We start from the raw sequence: 18,983 nt of genomic DNA, 5'->3' as shown, positions 1-18,983 counted from the left end.
TCTTTCCTACATGGTTTTGGTTTGAGAACAGAGCACTATCTAGGGTCCACACATTCATTTATCTAAGTCCCAAAGTACAAACTTCTTTTTCTTTGTAGCTTCTTATTTCTAATGTTTATCCTTTTCATTGTTGATATCTTATTTGTGTCCCATGCTTCCAGCTCATTATGTCTTAATCACCCCACTCCCTATGCACAGTTTCATCATTTCATGTCTCCCTGGGGTTCTTGCTCAACACCACCTTATTAAAACCTGACATAACATGACAAACTACGCAGTGGCACTACAGCAAATCTGAAGGACTTCATGTCCCCCTGTATTCCTTAAAGGACTGTGAAACACCATTTACTTTTGCCATGTGTCAAAGTTGGTTTGTTAATCTGTATCTTAAATTCAACATATTACACCGGTAGCTTTTTTGGCAATAATTCACTATACCCATGTCATTTGTTCAGTGATGCATACGTCTCTAAAATAAATGAAGCCCCCAATTGCCGGACTCCAGTGAAGTGAAATTCATAAACAATTAGACCAAGTTACAATCTGAGCGAATGCCTGAATTTAGAGTTAAAGCTGTGGCTCCATCTCAGAACTGTCTGACTCTCTGAGCTGGATTTACTGACTAGTCAGCCAGAAGTTTTGTCTGTGGAATTTTCTTATGGAATAGCAGTGTTTAGAGCATATGGGCCACAATCCATTCAATCAACATATTAGACTTTGTTTTGAGATCTTCAGGTAGTCGAAACCCAAATGAAATGGCAGATTTACTTTTCAATTTTCCTCTCTGCAGCGTATCAAAGAAGATGTTTAAGATTGAGTAATAATGAGCATTAGACAAATAAAGCTTAATGACGGTGTATTAGTGGCATACATTAGGTTTGCAATAAAGTGAAGCTGCTCAGTCATGTACAGTAACAGCCTACTACCAACATTTACACTAGTTTCATAAATAAACATACAGGCAGTCCTCGGTTATCCGACACAATGCGTTACTCAAAATGGCGTTGTAAAGCGAAACGTTGTAAAGCGAAACACGTTTTCCCATAGGAACACTGTTTAAATGAAAGGTTCCGTTCCTGAAGGCATTTTTAACACTAAAATACACCAAATATTTTATGCAGGCAATAAGATATGCAGCACAAACATAAATTATATAGTGTATATACTGTATTATATATATATAATATAACATAATAAATAATATATTAGACAGTATAATATAATATTATATAGTATAATATTATATATATATATATATATATATATATATATATATATATACAGTGTTCGACAAACCTATACATTTGCACGCCCCGGGCGAGTGGATTTAACATCGTGGCGAGCTACTATTGGCCCAGGCATCACACGTTTGGTACTAGGTGGCGAGTAGATTTTTTTGTTGGGCGAGTAGATTTTTTGGTGATTTGTCGACCACTGTATATATATATATATATATATGCTCTTACGACGCTTTGCAACATTGTTTATGTGAATGTGAATATATATACACACATACACAACGTTGCAAAGCGTAATAAGAGTGTTGGATAAGCCATTTTGGCGTTGTAAAAATGAATATAGGTATGCATTGCATAGCATTGGATAAGCCATTCGTTGTAAAGCGAAGCGTTGTAAAACGAGGACTGCCTGTATAGTTAATCGTTTTTCAAATTCAGGATAATGCGCCTGCTGATCTCTCTGAGCAAAGAGATTAACTCTGCTCCTGACCAGGAGGATTTAAATGACACAAATACAAAGAAAAGCTGCAACACTTGCAGGTCAAAAATATGATATACTACAGCCTGAAATTACAATGAGTAAATCCCTAACTGCCCACGAAAACCATCTCTCACAGTTAAAAGTGGAGCAAATTTGATGCACCTTATTATATTGATGCAGTTGTTTTTCTGTCTGACTTATGGGCCTATTTAGCAAGTGGTGATAGCGCAGTTGGGCACTATCGCAACTTTCTGAATAAGCCCCTAAATATCATGATGCACATTTGCTGTTAAGAGTCTTTCAGTCTGAATAGCCAAACCACAAATACCATAGTATATAAGGCAAAAAGAACAAAGTTCAATAGACCACTGCTTAGTTTGATGGACGAAATAGCATATATTGATAAGGTTGGTTGTTTGAAGACAGAAGATAATTCACATAAGTAACTTGGGTAACGGATTTTCTGGACCTTCCTGACCCACCCAATCTCACATTGGCCCCCGTGGTCTAACCGGTCCCCATTACATGGTCGTGTCTGGTGGTGCACCTGTTGGCAACAGGACTCCTGAGTCTCCCGCATGATGTTGTGTGGGGAATGTCAACTCAGACAGGCAGCTGAGGTAGTGTGCGTGAGTCCTACCTACATACAGTGCAGCGCCTCCACCTCATCAGGATCTCTGCATCCGCAAGGAGATGGTTCTGATGAGGAACTCCTCTGTGGTGCCTTCCTATGTGGAGTAACTTCACACTCACACATGGGGGTTCTTGTGAACAGGGGCATCTTTATTGATGTATAGGCAGACTGCCCCTCGCAGCAAACAGCTTAGCCGCTCATCTTCTTCAGTGCTCTCCTCTCAGAAGATCTGCCCTCCCAAGATCTGCCCTCCCAATGGAGTTGGATCACCTCTCCCCTCAGGGAGATCACCACCTGTGCCAGGTCCCTGGACACAGGGTAGGCCCTGCCAGCCTTACTGCTGCAGGTCAGACTACTTGCTGTAGAAGCCTTAATTACACACTCTTGACCTTGAACATAGACTTGAACTCAGAAAAAAGACCTAACTTTGGGCAGTGCTGTGTCTTATATACCAAGGAAATGGCTCCACCTCCTGTGTCACTAACAATGAACACAAGGTCTGTTACCACTCCCCTCATGTACATATGACACCTCACCAGGGTGTGAGGGCAAACCTCCATGATTGATGCTGGCAACCCTGTATACTTACCAGGCTTACTGCTAGCATGAGAGAGAACTGTATACCATTTTTAACACATGGCTACATTCTCCCCCTGGTGAATCCCAACGGCCCATCTGGGACCTAAATTTGTCAGACCTTCTTCCAGGAAACACTGCAAAACATAACAACATAATCATCTCACAAATTTACATTATACAGTTCTCATGATAACATATTAACAGTTATAATGCCTGCTGTCCAGCATAGGGCACTATATCTAAAGCAGACCCCATTACCTTCTTCCCTAATAATAGTGCTTAGGGTCTGGCTTCTTTACCTCCTGGCCAGCATTGTCCTTAACTGTTATGCTGTACTCCCGGGGTAACCCATTCTCCGGGCGGTACTCTACCCGATGCATGTATACATTGCGCCAAATGCTCCATACCCTCATTAATTGAGAAATTTGCTCTTCTGCTCTGTGTCCAGTGTATTCTCCACCCTTGGTCAGGATATACTCATCTATGGTCTCTCTCAACCACCCATGCCTTTGGTCCTCTATCTCCTGCATTAGAGGTTCAGGGACATAAGGGTACTTCAACCCGTGGGACTTCTTGTATTTTGTCACTGTGGCCCTCTCAGCCCTGCTTGTTCTAATTAGCCTGGCATTGCCTGCTTTACCTGGCAGTACCCATGATAAGGGTTCAGCGGGTTCTACAGGGTCCCATAACCTGCCTGATCCTTTGGGATCCACTACCCCCGAACTGATATCATACCACTTCAGTCTCAGTTCCTCTAGACGAGCCTCCTCTGTGAATTCCCCTGGTGCCCACCAGTAATCCACAACCCCTTCTTGTCTTAGGATAAACCTGGTGCGATCTAGCCATGCCTCATACCCTTCAAAATTGGGGGCCCACCACCTGGTTTCCCTAACCTCTTCTGGTACGGCTACGGTGCCCTCACCTTCCTCTAACTCCCCGCCAGAGTATATCCCCGAGGTGCCAGTAGATCTGGAATTGGATCCCAACCTTTTGGGCCTACTAGTGACACTGACACTGATACTACTAGGGCATTCACTTGAAACGGACACTTGCCGCGTGTACCTTCCCCCTCCCGACCCATCATCAGACATGAAACATTCGCCAAAGTCCAGATTCTCCCCAGTCCGTTCTTCCGACGTGGCTCGGGATTCCCCAGACAACCCTTGGCTCAACTGGGACCCGTAGGAAAAAGTGACAGGGGTAGGGGCTTTAACTATGGCCGGGGGTTGGGCATAGGGAAGTGCTTTCGGCATCTGCGGGACTACGACCCGCAACTGAGCGCTACCTTGCCCTGTGCCATCGGACTGGCATTCCGGTTCTCCCGTCTCGCTGCTCCCAGGCCTCCGCAGGGCCTGCCAGCTTCTCCCGGATCCAGGTGATCTGGTACAGCTACTCGGTTGCGAGGACGCCGCCATCTTCCATCCGGCTCCGCTGTGCCCACCGGAAGTGATGTCATGGATCTCGCGGGACTCGCCGCCGCCATCTTGCATTGGGTTCCCAACCGGAACCTCTTCCTCCAGAACGACGTCCGCCAACGGAAGTGATGGTTCTACTCTCCGCTCCACTCGGGCCCGGACTAGGCCTTTTTCCGGAGTTGCCACCACCGGCGCCTGGGGAGGGCAAGGATGTTGCTTACCGCTCCGTCGGCTCGGGATGGTTACTTCTCCGCCATCCGCTCCGCCAGTCACCACGGCCGTGGGACTCCGCCTCTAGGGTTGTCTCTGCACCGGCGACACGAGACTCCATTCCGCCGCGACACAGGTGAGTGCCGGTTCTTTGACAGCACCGCTGCAGTGGTCCGCCGGTAGGCGCGTCACCACCGGTGTCGGGGTTGCTTGCTCCTCGTCCGAGGAGTCGAACTCCGATTCAGGGAGTGGCACTCCCGTCGGGGACCGCTGATGAGGTTCTCGGCTTCCACCTCATTTACAGGCCCCTTTCTCCTCCGGCTCTGTCTTTAATATGAGGAGCGATCCCCATGCTCCGGGATCCACGGGTTCTCTCCAGGCAGCGCCCGGGGCTTCAGCCGTTAGTATGGCTGTGTTCGCCCCCGCCTCCACGGTCTGTCCAGCCACAAAGGGTTGCACCGCCCATAAATAATGGAAGCCGCATTGCGGGCATCTGGACGTGGTATTGACAGGACCACCCGGCAACCGACACTGCATGCACAAACATTTGACAGTCTCTTTCCCCCCAGCTCTGAGCACCAGGAGGCCTCCTGGAGCCGAATAGGGATGGGCAGAAATGTCCAAATCTTCTTCACTTTTGCAGGCCATATTACTCACAGGAGACACTTTTTACAGTGATCTTCCCAGTAGCTCAGTTCCTCGCAACTGAAGAGCAGGGGCTGGTTTGTTAACTCCTCCCTCCGCCAGCTCCATCCTCATTTGACAAAGCTGGAAACCACTCCCCCTGGTTGATATTAGAGGAGGGTCCCACAAGTTCACAGGGTGACCCAGCACTGGGGCTGAGCTTGTTACTGTCCATGAAGGCGCGGCCGCAGCTTTCGCACCATACCTCCCATCAGCGGGGAGTTTTCCTTTTGGCGCCACTCCCGGCCAACTTTCTGCAACTTCAACATTTGCAGCATTTTCTGCACTCGGCCCACGGGGTCTCCCAGGGGAGCGGGAGTCGCCATCTTGGTTTACATTGCCAACCACTTTAGCAACTGAGGTAGCTTTTGTATAGCGCTCGCCAGCTGGCAAGCAGATCCTTCATTTCCACCACACACCACCACAATGTCCTCCATACTGTCCTCCAGAGTATCACCCTGCGGTCCTAGGCAGGACCAAAACGGCGCGGCCACCGCTTTCGCGCCACTCCACAGCAGGCTAGCCAAAGTCACCTTAGTAGCTTGCTCTTCCGTGGAACGCACACCACGTGCGCTCCCTCCATCGGCCTCCATCCGCCATCTTGGACCTTCCGCGCCGCGTGGATCCTCCATTCTTGCGGTCGCCATTTGGTTACTTTATATGCTGTTATTGTACATGGAGCTCCTCTCTGCGGGGCAGCTGCCATACCGATACAATAAAGATTGCCCGATGCACCACCTTGTTTACCTAATGTAAGTCTGACTCGTGTTGCACTACCTCAGGCTAGGCTCACTCTCTCTGTGTATGCTGTGTCTCTCCTCTCTCCAGTCTGTGCTTGCTGTGGTAAGTGGTTTGGAATGGGCTAGAGTACTCTGGCTTCTCCATGCAGTACTGAGGCGTCTACCTACTGTTGGCCAGCCTAGCGCAGACCTGCTCCAGGATTCCTGACCTCGTTAACAGGCTATCCCTTTAGGCATCCTACCAACTAGCACTACCTCAAGGTGACTAGAACAGCTATAGCCCTGTCTCCAGACCCCCAACTCCTCTCAGGCTCCCAGGTCGTCCCTGAGGACTGACAACTCCATCAGTCCCCTGACTACCCCTGGTTCCGTCCCAACACAGCACTGACTGGCAGCATACACTCTCCTGTTTTCCAGTGTGCCCAGCAAAAGCCTTTCCTGCTGACAGGTATCTCAGCAGCGCCTCCAAATGTAACGGATTTTCTGAACCTTCCTGACCCACCCAATCTCACATTGGCCCCTGTGGTCTAACCGGTCCCCATTACATGGTCGTGTCTGGTGGTGCACCTGTTGGCAAAAGAACTCCTGAGTCTCCCGCATGATGTTATGTGGGGAATGTCAACCCAGACAGGCAGCTGAGGTAGTGTGCGTGAGTCCTACCTACATACAGTGCAGCGCCTCCACCTCATCAGGATCTCTGCGTCCGCAAGGAGATGGTTCTGATGAGGAACTCCTCTATGGTGCCTTCCTATGTGGAGTAACTTCACACTCACACATGGGGGTTCTTGTGAACAGGGGCATCTTTATTGATGTATAGGCAGACTGCCCCTCGCAGCAAAGAGCTTAGCCGCTCATCTTCTTCAGTGCTCTCCTCTCAGAAGATCTGCCCTCCCAAGATCTGCCCTCCCAATGGAGTTGGATCACCTCTCCCCTCAGGGAGATCACCACCTGTGCCAGGTCCCTGGACACAGGGTAGGCCCTGCCAGCCTTACTGCTGCAGGTCAGACTACTTGCTGTAGAATCCTTAATTAACACACTCTTGACCTTGAACATAGACTTCAACTCAGAAAACAGACCTAACTTTGGGCAGTGCTGTGTCTTATATACCAAGGAAATGGCTCCACCTCCTGTGTCACTAACAATGAACACAAGGTCTGTTACCACTCCCCTCATGTACATATGACACCTCACCAGGGTCTGAGGGCAAACCTCCATGATTTATGCTGGCAACCCTGCAACTTACCAGGCTTACTGCCAGCATGAGAGAGAACTGTATACCATTTTTAACACATGGCTACACTTGCATAATGTAGTCCCATATATTCATTGCTCAAATTTGGGGGTATGTATATTTGCCTGGATAAAAAGGATAATGGAGCCAATGTCTGCCTGCCAAGGCTATGGCTTGTTCTCCTCCAATTCTACAGGCATACATCCCCTAGAGCAGAGTACACATTTTGATCTCAGTTAGAAACAAAATGATTATCACAGGGATAATACTCACAATTTGTGAAGTCTGTCTTTTTGTGCGTGCTTCCAGCCGGCAAATGTTAGGAAGTGAATCCAGCAGTATGGAGAAAAAAAAACAGAGTACTGCAGGCAAAAGATGGGTCTATGCACAAAAACGTGAATTAAATACAATTTATTCAGTGGGTGACAGCATGGAGGGTGGCATGTGGGTGACTGACGCATTTCACGCTCACAGAGCTTTGACAATGTTCCGTTTAGTTCTCCATACTTATGGATCCACTTCCTACCATAGTATATATAATCAATACAGCTTTTGTTAGAGGTTATTTAGTATCTAATGTATAACCCTGTGAATTTTTAGGAAAATTACATATTTTAGTATTCAGTGAGATAATTCTTCAAAATGGAAAATTATTTTACGATGAACAGGGACTGGAATACAAAAGAAAGCCAGTTGAAAAGAAAACAGCAAATATATATATATGGTGTACAGTAATGAATCATTTGTAATATACTTTTGATACTTACCTGGTACAGAATCTGAATCACTTTAATCTGATTTGGTGACCATTTCCACCCCCAGGTCAGCTGAAGGCATATTTCATTCGAGCCAAAGCTCATGCTGAAGTCTGGAATGAGGCAGAAGCTAAGGCGGATTTTGAAAAAGTCTTGGAACTGGACCCAACCATGAGTCAAGTAGTTAAGAAAGAATTAAGGATGCTGGAAAGCAGAATGCAAGAGAAGGAGGAGGAGGACAAGCTGAAGTACAAAAACCTTTTCCTGTAGGAGAACATCAGAAACCAAGTCTTCAGATTGAGAGACTTCAGTGAAGTATGGATCTCCGTCTCTCTGCAACACACTACACATACCTCAGATACCAGAAACACAACATCCTCATGTCTGCCTCTTCTGAAGACCTCTGATGGCACATACAATTTTCAACCTTTGCTCACAGTAGGAAACGTATCTCAAAAGGAGAGATGTACAAAGCTTTCCTGGACTAACTCCCATCCAGAGTCTTACATATTAGTTTTGCTGGAGAGGGGAAAATGCTTGGGGAATTACTTCTGAATTTTAACCGAGTTGTGATTGATTGGCGAAACAATGCATTAAATGGTAGAAATGTGTGATTTCTAAGAAACTTTAAGCCCGCAAAGTTCTGCAAATTGGTTAATCAGAAATCAATTTTGGTAGAAAAAAGGGAGAAAAACAAATTGTGAAACCATCTTGAAAGATTTTGCATATCTCTACTCATAATAGGTATAGATATAAAAGATGTACAGGGCACTCAAAATGTAAAGAATATAAAGAAAGTAGGAAAAATACTTAACTTCCAACAGGGTGCATGCAGCAGGGCTAGGATCACCTTCCAACCCTAGATGATATATAGCAGCAGAAAAAAAAAGTCTGTTTTACTTTTACTGTACTATTACTTTTTCCCAAACTGCGTTAAAGCTAAATGACCTGTAGTAGTTTGGTAACTTCAACATGCATCATACAGAAACATCAGCGGAATAGAGATCTCGGCTCTTCCAGAGAATCAAGGACACATTGCTCAATTTAGGGAGTCACTCAACATTTGGGTTATAGTACAAAAAATGAGAGTATACTGTATAATGTTAACTGTTCCCTGGGTTCTTTTAACATTTAGGCTATCCATTCTCAATGATATAAAGTAACTGGTCAGAAATATGTATACAGTGTACGTTGAAAAAAAAATAGAATATCTAAATAAACACTTAAGCCTCAGACATAACGTACCTGGCTATTGTTTCACTCTTCTGCCTTCCCCCCCAGTATTCTGTGGAGGTGATACAGTATATAAACTCTGTTTTGGGGCAATATTAAACAAAATAGCATCATAATTTTGTAGCTTCTCTTAGGGGGTTGTTCATTATACTGTGAAAGTTCCGAGAAGGACACCATTGCACGGAGACGCCCATAGTATGCATGGGATTGTCCATGTAATAGTGTACTCTCTCATGTGTAAACTCTCTCAGTTTAATGAATATTAAACTGCTTAGAGTCAATAAATTAAAAGCACTCTGCTCCAAATTTTGTGTATCAGCTTGTTGTTTGGAGAGTGTCTTTTGGAGGTTTTACATGATGTACACAATGTCACACTGGGATATCAAGGGCACAAGAGGGGAAACAGATTGTAGAGGCCCTCCAGAGACAGAAAACAAGTTATAATTGCCCTCATGCTTTCATACTGTACACAGGCTCATATGTGCATTCACCTGTGAATAGATACAGGGGGCTTAAAAGAATTACTAGGGACCTCGCCCCCCCCCCCCGAGTCTTTTGTTGAACATCTGCAGTTTTTTATGTGACTAAGATGGCAGATCTATTATTATACAGATGCAGCCACCAGTATCCGATCACTTACCTGGGTAAAAACCAAGGCATCTCACAGTAAATGCCTCAACATTTCTGTGAGATTACTAATGGCCCATCGGATTAAAACAGCGGGGTCCCTGCAGTCCCATTCAGTTTGACTGGGACTGCAGAGACTCCCCGCTGTGTTAATCCGATGGGCCATTAGTCTGGATGCAGAAATCTCACAGAAGTGTTGCAGTTTATTTGGAGATTGTCCCAGATTTTCCAAGGCACGTGATGGCTGCATCTGTAATTGCATTTCTGAAAAACATACCTTGTGTAGCAGGGCTAGACACATTTATGATTCACTTGAACCATCTCTTTTTATTCAAGGTCAGAAATTAGCAAAAGCAGGATTTACATTTCTATTTCTAATAAAATTGAATCCCTTGGGGGGCATATGCACTGCGAGTTTGCTCTGTGCATGAGAGAGCTTGTAATCTCTCAACAAAAACCCAGATAACTCCAAAAGCCCCTTACTTTACCTACAAGTATCTGAGAACCTGCCAAGCATGTATTTCAAATTTCAAAGGACATCTAAAAGGAGGTATTTATCTTTTTTTAAAGAATCAGCCCTCTCAGCCATCAAAACATGGCTCTTCTCCACCACGGGGCACCTCTGGGAAGAGATGAGTGGCTAAATTAAAAACAGTAAACTTACCTCCCAGATAAAGGATACAGAAAATGTAAAGAAGCTTAAAAGAAGAAATCTCCCTCAGTAAACACATAGCGAATATAGAGGAATGCATGGCAGTGACGTCTCAATTTCAGACCTCTACTGCACAAAAAATCCAAGACCTGCAACGGCACATAAAAACTATATCTAACAAATTAGAGGACTCTGAGAACTGCTGTTGCCATAATAATATCAGAATCAGGATAACCCTGAAGAAGTTCTCAACGAGCAGCTCGGACCTTACCTCGCTAGCTTCTTATTCTTACTTGCTCAGGAACTCATGGAAGACATGCTGTTGATTTGAGCCCTGAGGCCTATAAATCTAGACACTAATAAACCCAAAGACATCATCTGTATGCGTTATTACCGCAGCAAAGAAGAACACCTCAGATCTTCCTGTTTTCAAAGCACCATTGAATTCGAAGGAATGAAATTACAAATCTTCCTGGACTTGGCCCAAATCAGCCATGGCCAGAATGTGAGAGTTCTGCTTTATTACAGGAATCTTAAGAAATAAGCAAATTAAATATATTGGTACTATTCACCTACATTAACGCAGTCCAGATAGTACAGATACCCACAGAGTTTCTGTCTGTACTGTGATTCGTGATATTTTAGTCTTAATTTTTTAACTTGCTATCTGTTCTTAAGGTTCTCTGTGTGCGGGTCCCTTGGATTGGTGTTTGATTAACTCTACACCTATGTTCTGCAGGCTTGAGGCTGCAGAGTAGTTTTCATTGGTTACCTTTTACACCTACCCCCCTATCCGTTCATTATCACAATAGATTTGCTAATTTATAATTTCTTCCTAAGTATCTCATTTTGCTATACTAATTCCCTACTTTTACAGATCTTCTAGGCAATTTAAGATTACAGTATATCACAAAATACCACAGGTTTAAATTCACCTAAAATGCAGAATTGCTCTTTCAGAAGCCAAAAAATTAAGGTGGAACATAATCCGTTTCCAGTAAACACCCTTGCACAGTGGAGATCAACATCTCCTACAAGTATTTAATAAAAAATTACCAGGCTTCCTCCCCTAACAAAAAGTGTGAGGTGTGCATCTTATTTGCACTTTTCTATAGAAACTGCTAAGGAAGATCGGTAGGCAGGCTCTGGATAGTAGTGGTTAGTCAGAATATGGGTACCCTAACTTCCACTTCAGTAACCATTGTTAATACTTCATGTGCTCCTAATGAAAAACAAAAACTTTTTCATGGACCTTGTTAAAGTCACAGAAGAAGTAAAGCAGGGCCTTTTGATCTTGGGTGGGGATCTAAATGTGTTTTTCAACCCCTCACTATACAAAACCATTCCCACTCAAACTTGTTTTCATTTGAATTTACACTCACAGCTTCTAAAAGCCTGTCTAAACACCTCAGTATCAAAGACTCGTGGAGGTGTGCTAATCCCAAAACTAAAGATTAGGCCTACTCTTTTTACGCACATCCACACAGCACCTCCTCTAGGATAGACTACATCTTATTTGATTCTCTTTGTCTAGAAACTTATAAGCAACTGTAGCCCTTTTTCTGAACACCTTCCTAAGGGACTACTGGTCGCTGTATAACACCTGCGGCTCCAGGAGATCTGAGCCTCCGCTAGCTGGGAGCCTGGGGTAATACTCACACATTTACATAGCGCAGCGCCTCCACCTGCGATGGCTCCCACCGAAGGGGGAGTGGTTCCTCGCAGGACACTCAATAAACACATACACAGTATAGATAATAACTAATACTTTACTAACGCACATAGAAAACACAACATAACCTTATACTATAACTGTATAACCTTACACACAATATCGGTGTTCCCACCCAGTGTCCGGTAATCCCCCACCCAATGTCCCGCACTCCTAAGGAGATCGTGGGTGACTGCGCAGTCACTAGGAAACTACTAGGCCTGTGGGTGCACGTGTAATTCAGAGTTACCTGCCGAGCACTCCAGTGCTCGGGCCTGCAACGATCTTCACAAAGGGTCAGACGTGCGATGCATCCGTCTGATCCTATCCTGGTGATATTCTCCGTGGACCCCAACGTGGGTCCGAACTCCGTCACTGGAACAGCAGCAGCCGCTGAGTCCCTAACTAGGTGGCATTAACGTGACAGGAACCCTAACCTAGGGCCTGTCCCTGTAGTACCGCAACCTGTGGTGGCTTTGGGGAACTCCTATGGCCTGCAGGGGTATGACCTGTCCCACTCCCCTCGCTCTCCTAGTCCCCTAAGCCTCACTAACAACTAGCTAACTAACAGCACCTGCAGCAGACACACTGCACACACAGTCAACCTGCAGACAGCAACATGCAGCCCTAACACACCGCACACGCTGCACACGCTCTCACACCTAAGGGGCAGCCTCCCTATTTTGGGCCGTCCCTTATCATTTACCCACTACCCTAACAAGGATTTGGGGCCTGCCTGGGACTTGGGGATCCTCACCTGGTGCAGGAGCCACTCGCTCCCTGCACCCTTCCTTCCCCTTCTTGCTCCCAGCTCCAACTGACTTGACACTAAGCCTGCGAAATGTATCAATCTCGCTGTCTGGGAATCCTCCAGCCCTATTGGCTCCTATCAGGCACCTGGTGCCTGTCTCCCTATGCCTCCTGGGAGTTGTAGTTCCCAGGAGGCTGCTATACCATTGGGGCCGCGTGCGCACTTGCCCTGCGCATGCACGAACTGTCTGGGGCCTTCCCTGCGCCTGCTTGCCACTGCGCATGTGCGAACTACCGCGAAATGGCGGCGCCCTGTTCCCCGAGCCGCCGGGACCTAATGTACAACTAATACAGCATACAATCATTGAATACATCTGGTATAACAGGAGGCCTAGATTCATCAGATCGATTCTTTATTGTCCTAAAGATAAATGGAGCCATACAGCTCCAAATCTCAAACATTATTTTAGAGCGGCCCAGATAGGTCAACGCATAGCCTGGCACTCCAGTCCTAAAAGGGGATGAATAGAGCTAGAAAAGTGAATATGTTAGTCAGGGGAACGGCAAAACAGTATTCCGGTGGAAAAAAAGTACCAGACCATTGAATATCTCTGAATTCTATTGTAGCTTTGTTCTGTAACTTTTACAACTCTCTCAAATTAGGATATACATCCTCTCCTTATAGTCTGTTTCTCCTGTTCTCCAATTCAACATGCTCCCTGGGATCAGTAGAACACCTCTTAATCTCTTAGTTCACAAGGGTGTCACTAGTGTGATAGACCTCATTAGGACTGATTTTATGAAACCATTCACGGACGTGCCATGGCACTCCAAATATTTTTTTTTTTTTAGATTTATACAGATTTTCGCTTAATATATTGTTCCTAGAAGTCTGATTCCAGTCACCAACTGATTGCATTTGAGGCTTGGTGCATTTTCTCCAAGGGTATCCCCTCCTCTCTCTGTCAACTGTTGATCCCACCCTCTGATGGTGTAAAAAAAGATGTTCGCCTGTGAAACAGATTTAAATATCCCTTTACTGTCATGCCAAGATACTTTTCCTCCCTTATTCCATTTCCCCTTTATTTGATTTCAATTATTCTGACTACATGAATTGATTATGTTTATGATTGATGTAAATCCCTATCAAAAATGAAATAAAGAGTAATAAAAAAAACCCCTACCCTACCTAACACCTGTTTTGTTATTTTCATAACAAAAATTTATTTTTTATTGTTGAAATAACGCGCCAATTTGGACTTATATATATTTGCACAAAGGAGTGACTCAGTGTGACTCAGTGTGACTCAGTGTGACTCAGTGTGACTCAGTGTGACTCAGTGTGACTCAGTGTGACTCAGTGTGATGGAGTGGCTCAGTGAGAAAAGACACTGACTCTGGCACTGAGTGAAGCAGGGGAACCTGGTTCAATTCCTGGTGTCGGCTCCTTGTGACCTTGGGCAAGTCACTTTATCTCCCTGTGCCTCAGGCACCAAAAACATATATTGTAAGCTCCGCAGGGCAGGGACTGTGTCTGCAAAATGTCTTTGTAAAGCACTACGTTAAACTAGCAGCGCTATACAGGAACGTGTTATTATTATTATTATTAAATGATGTAAAGTGCTGGAAATTATTGATCCAAGGAGAGGATCAAAGCACACATTCTAAGGCTGTGCTTATTGTGACGGCGATGTCGCGGCAAAACAAATGTATTGCCGCCGTCGCGTGCGCTTATAGTAAGCGCGACACGACGGAGCGATGCTGGCTGCGTGAAATTTGGAAGCCGGTCAAATTTGATTTTTCAGAGGCTGTCGCCACATTTGATAGCCTCTGAACCAATCAATGGCCAGGTCACTTGCGACATCGCTGCAAAGCGAAATACAATGTTCGCAGGTGACGTCATCCGCCGTGTCGCCATCGCGCGGCCTAAAGCACAAAATATTTAGATACATATATAGCCAATGTAATTGCAACCCCTTGTGTGCTGTAGTGGGATATACACAACGCACCAGTCGGAGAAGTGGCCATTGCATTGAATCAACTGTACGCGAGAAGCGGACGGGGCAATTAAACCCACGGGAGAGCACGACAGGCTGCAATAACCTTTGCTACAGCTATATGCAACAATGCAAAAATCATGTGACTTTTAGCAAATTTGACCTTTGAGTGAATTATAATTTTTTATATACTTATAATAACTCGTGACAAATTACATTTTGATGAAACATTTTTTTTTTTCCAAAGATTTATAAATGTGTTTGTTTTGCAACTGCTAAATAATAAAGAAGAAATAATAGCAACTGGGTATGGAGAAGGAATGAGGATCCCAGAATAATTCCAAATAGGAATCCAAGATAAGTTAAACAGTGTATTCAATTTAGAAAAACAAAAAATAATTCCCTATAAAACAACAGGTAGTATTATAAGAATTACCAGCAGAGGGAGACCAAAGCTGTTTCTTTCCAAAAAGGGATGCAAATGAACACGTACTGTACCATGTACAAGGAAATAAGATTGCTACGGTTCCATTAGCACCATGGAGAGGGTCTTATTTCAAAGGTACACGGCTGAATTTCTTAAGCTTTTGCTTTTAGCCAGCACAGTATGTTTAATATATATGTAAAACGGCATAGAATGCATTGTATGTAAAAGCAATGTCATGTTAGAAGCCCTCCCTTCTGGTTCATCTGCATTACAGCTTATTGCTGAAGTTAAAATATTTAAACAGAACGAGATAAAGGAACCTAGTATGGGCACTCAGCTGGTAATGTATAGATGAGTATGTTAAAAATTTTTTGAATGTCAACCAAGATAATAAAATAATGTGTATTAAAAACAAATTAGATGCAACTGTGATCCTAGTGAGAGTTATACAGACGAGCCAACGAGTATTCTAAAACTAACCTGGGGCAATCTCCAAAAAGACCCAGGTACATGCTGGGTACATGCTGGGTACATTTCAATGACATTTCTGCAGAGGCTAATGGCCCATCGGATTAACACAGCAGGGGTCCCTGGCAGTCCCATTTAGTTTGAATGGGACTGCCAGGGACTCCCGCTGTTAATCCGATGGGCCATTAGTCTGTCTGCAGAAATGTGTGAAATGTTGCAGCATGTACCCAGCATGTACCTGGGTCTTTTTGGAGATTGCCCCAGGTTAGTTTTAGAATAATCGTCGGCACTACAGTATGAGTGGACTCTGGATCCAGTGCCAGTGCTTGTAGGTCGGACACATATAAAAAGGTGGAGATCAGGGATAGGATCAAAATATAATGATCATTTTGTTCCCAAAAATTGGGGAACATATGGTAAATATGCAGGAAACTAAAGAAACCTACACCATAAGTCATACAAAACATTAATATATGATCTAGTAACTATCGGTGTTTACATACTCTAAATAGCCATTGATAGTATGTAAACACGGATTGTTACCAGTACTGTAGGAGTTGACTGCTCTGATTAAGGTGGAGGATGTCACTCAAATAGATCAGATCACTTTGCTTTTCTAAAACTCATTTCCTCGAGTGTGACTCTGTACATTTCCTGTTCTGAACCTTGTTATATGCAGATATCTACTTGACTTTTCAGAATACTGGTTCCAGACCTGTTTTTTAGCACTTGCCCAATTTCTGGATTGTTGACTCAGTACACAAATAACAAAATAATACTAGATTTTGCACCTGTTGATTTTGTAGTGTTTGAATGTTTTTCAAAAGAACAAAGACCACCATATGGTAGAACAGTCCTCAATAATCCCCCTTCGGGTGCTTCATGCATTACTCTGCAGTAATGCAATCGTTGAAAACATTTTGATAGTATTCTATGGAGATTGCTAACATTGGACAACAAGTTAGGCACTTTGAACAGGAAAGAACCAGAATCCAAACAAATGAAGTAACGTTTTGGTAACTTATCTAAAAATAATGTATGAATACATTTTCTGCACATTTTTATTGCAGTGAATTTTGATTGTTCTGGTTGGATAAAGATCAGTTCTAAATACATTATCAACTAATAATGTAAAGACAAGTAAACAATATTTTTTTATAGAGATACAATTCTCTTACACATAAAGTATAATCTCTAATTGGTGCATCATAATCTGTTACACAAACTAAAATAATAATTTTCTTGTTGTTCATTTTTACCTGGTATAACTGCTTTCCATGCAGAGCTCACTGCTGCTCTGTCTCACAAAACTCTTAGTGCCCTAATGAGGCAACTGTATCTCATTAGACTTGGTTGAGTTATATATATAGATGCTGGTCTGAATCATGGGATCATTTAAAACCCTGCACTGAATTTCATCGTTTTTATACAACTCTCTACTATTGTAAAGCCAGTTGGCATCTTCTCATCTGAGACTGTCACAGTAGTTATAGAAAATACACAAGCCTGCAGAAGAAAGATACTTGGCTTTAGGGACCACACGCAGAGATTTTAGAAACAACACTGGGAGGGACCACAATATGAGCCCGATTGAGGCAGGCAACACACAAAACAACATTTTTTTGCAGTATAGCCTGGCCTTCCGGCAGCAATTTCTTTTTCTGGGCCTCTCCTCTGTCAGTCCTGTTAGTGCAGGCAGTGGAAAGGTTAATTCCACTATTAGGCCTGCATGTGTATTTCAGCCTTGAATGTTGTATCAATATTCGAGGGCGGGCCTTGCAACTCTGAGGCTGTCAATCTAAGGGGTGGATATTGGTTGGAACACCCCCTGCTGTGTGTGGGCCAATCTGTATCCAGCTCTGGCTTGTAATGAGTCAGAGTTAGAGACACTCCTCAAGGATGTTCAAATTGGGACATGCCTCCTAAATTATCAGTCAAGTTCAGTTAGTGTTAGTCAGTTAAGAGTTAGAGAGTGAGTGGTTCCAGGATCTCTCTCCCTCTACCCATGCCTGGGTTGGAGGGAGGAGGGCAAAGAATATCATGCTACTAGTCAGGGCTCTGAGCTAGAGAGAGAAATGACTGATCATAAAGACTGTTTCTCTGTGCTGGAGCTATCTGCAATAAAATACAGAAAGACATGGCTGTGTGGATTCATGTCTCTGGGTATGAAGAAGTGTCAGTGAGTGTCCATCCGCTGCAGATCATAGGAGATCCTTACTGGCTGGAGGCACTGCACCATTAGAAGACATCAGAGATCAAGGTAATCTGTCCCCCTGTTCCCTGTCTGGATCTCCCCACACCATCGCGGAGCCCTCAGCCCTCCTGTTGCCAGCAGGTTGCAGCACCCAGACCGCTTAAGGTAACCAGTAAGGAGCATACCCCCCACCTCATCTAGGGGGGTGGGGGGGGGGTAGGATAAAAGGGTTACACAGTATAAGCGTCTGTGGATTGTGGCTGTTTTAGTTATTTTTCCCTAAGAAGAAGGATTTCTGCTCAGTCTAAGAAATACCTGTGTGTATAGATAGAGAGATCCAGCTGCAATGAATTAGCATGCTAAAGCAGGAGAGGCAGAAAGCGTGGACTGGGGATTTCTTCACACCACCGAACAAATACAGGTTGTAACCTTCCAATAATGAGGGCGTGTGAAATACAGACGACACCATTACTCCTATTACACCAAGGTTTTCCCAATCCAGAACCATATGGATTCATATTTATACCTTTATTGTTTCTTTTGCCCAACAATAAATTAATTTTGAAAATAGGTGTGCAGTTGTATCATTTGTAGCCTTCTAAATACGTTCTTGTTCTGGGAATTTGTGTCCCTGGAAGCTATGACAGTAAGATGTCACTAAATCCTGATTGAGAATGAGATGCTCATTACAACACAACTCACTGTTTTTTTTTTTTTTACAGGGGTTAAAATTCATCCCGTGCAGTGAAATGACCCTTTAAAAACTGGCAATCGAACCGCATTTACTAATATCAAGCTGCTAAAGTCACCTAGTACATTAACACATTATTATTTATGTATCAAAATTGTAAGTAATTGGATCCCACGATTCTTGTGCATCCAACACATTTAAATGTTGACTTTAAAATCCATATGAGCTTCACAGTTGCTTATATTGACTTAAATATCAAAGTGAAC

General features: G+C 44.0%; 1 protein-coding gene across 1 annotated transcript in view; it reads left to right on the top strand.

The window, feature by feature from the left end:
- The window catches only part of LOC142491606 (aryl-hydrocarbon-interacting protein-like 1), a 59,163-nt gene extending 49,956 nt beyond the window's left edge, over positions 1-9,207 (top strand). Inside the window, exon 5 of the mRNA XM_075594410.1 lies at positions 8,035-9,207. Coding sequence (XP_075450525.1) covers positions 8,035-8,237 — 203 coding nt within the window. The 3' untranslated portion in view covers positions 8,238-9,207. The remainder of the gene's footprint in view (positions 1-8,034) is intronic.
- Positions 9,208-18,983: the final 9,776 nt, after the last annotated feature.

The sequence above is a fragment of the Ascaphus truei genome, chromosome 3 (assembly GCF_040206685.1).
Source record: "Ascaphus truei isolate aAscTru1 chromosome 3, aAscTru1.hap1, whole genome shotgun sequence".
NCBI classification, from domain to species: Eukaryota; Metazoa; Chordata; class Amphibia; order Anura; family Ascaphidae; genus Ascaphus; species Ascaphus truei.
Note: the sequence above shows the minus strand (reverse complement) of the source record. Positions and strands in the feature narration are given on the sequence as shown.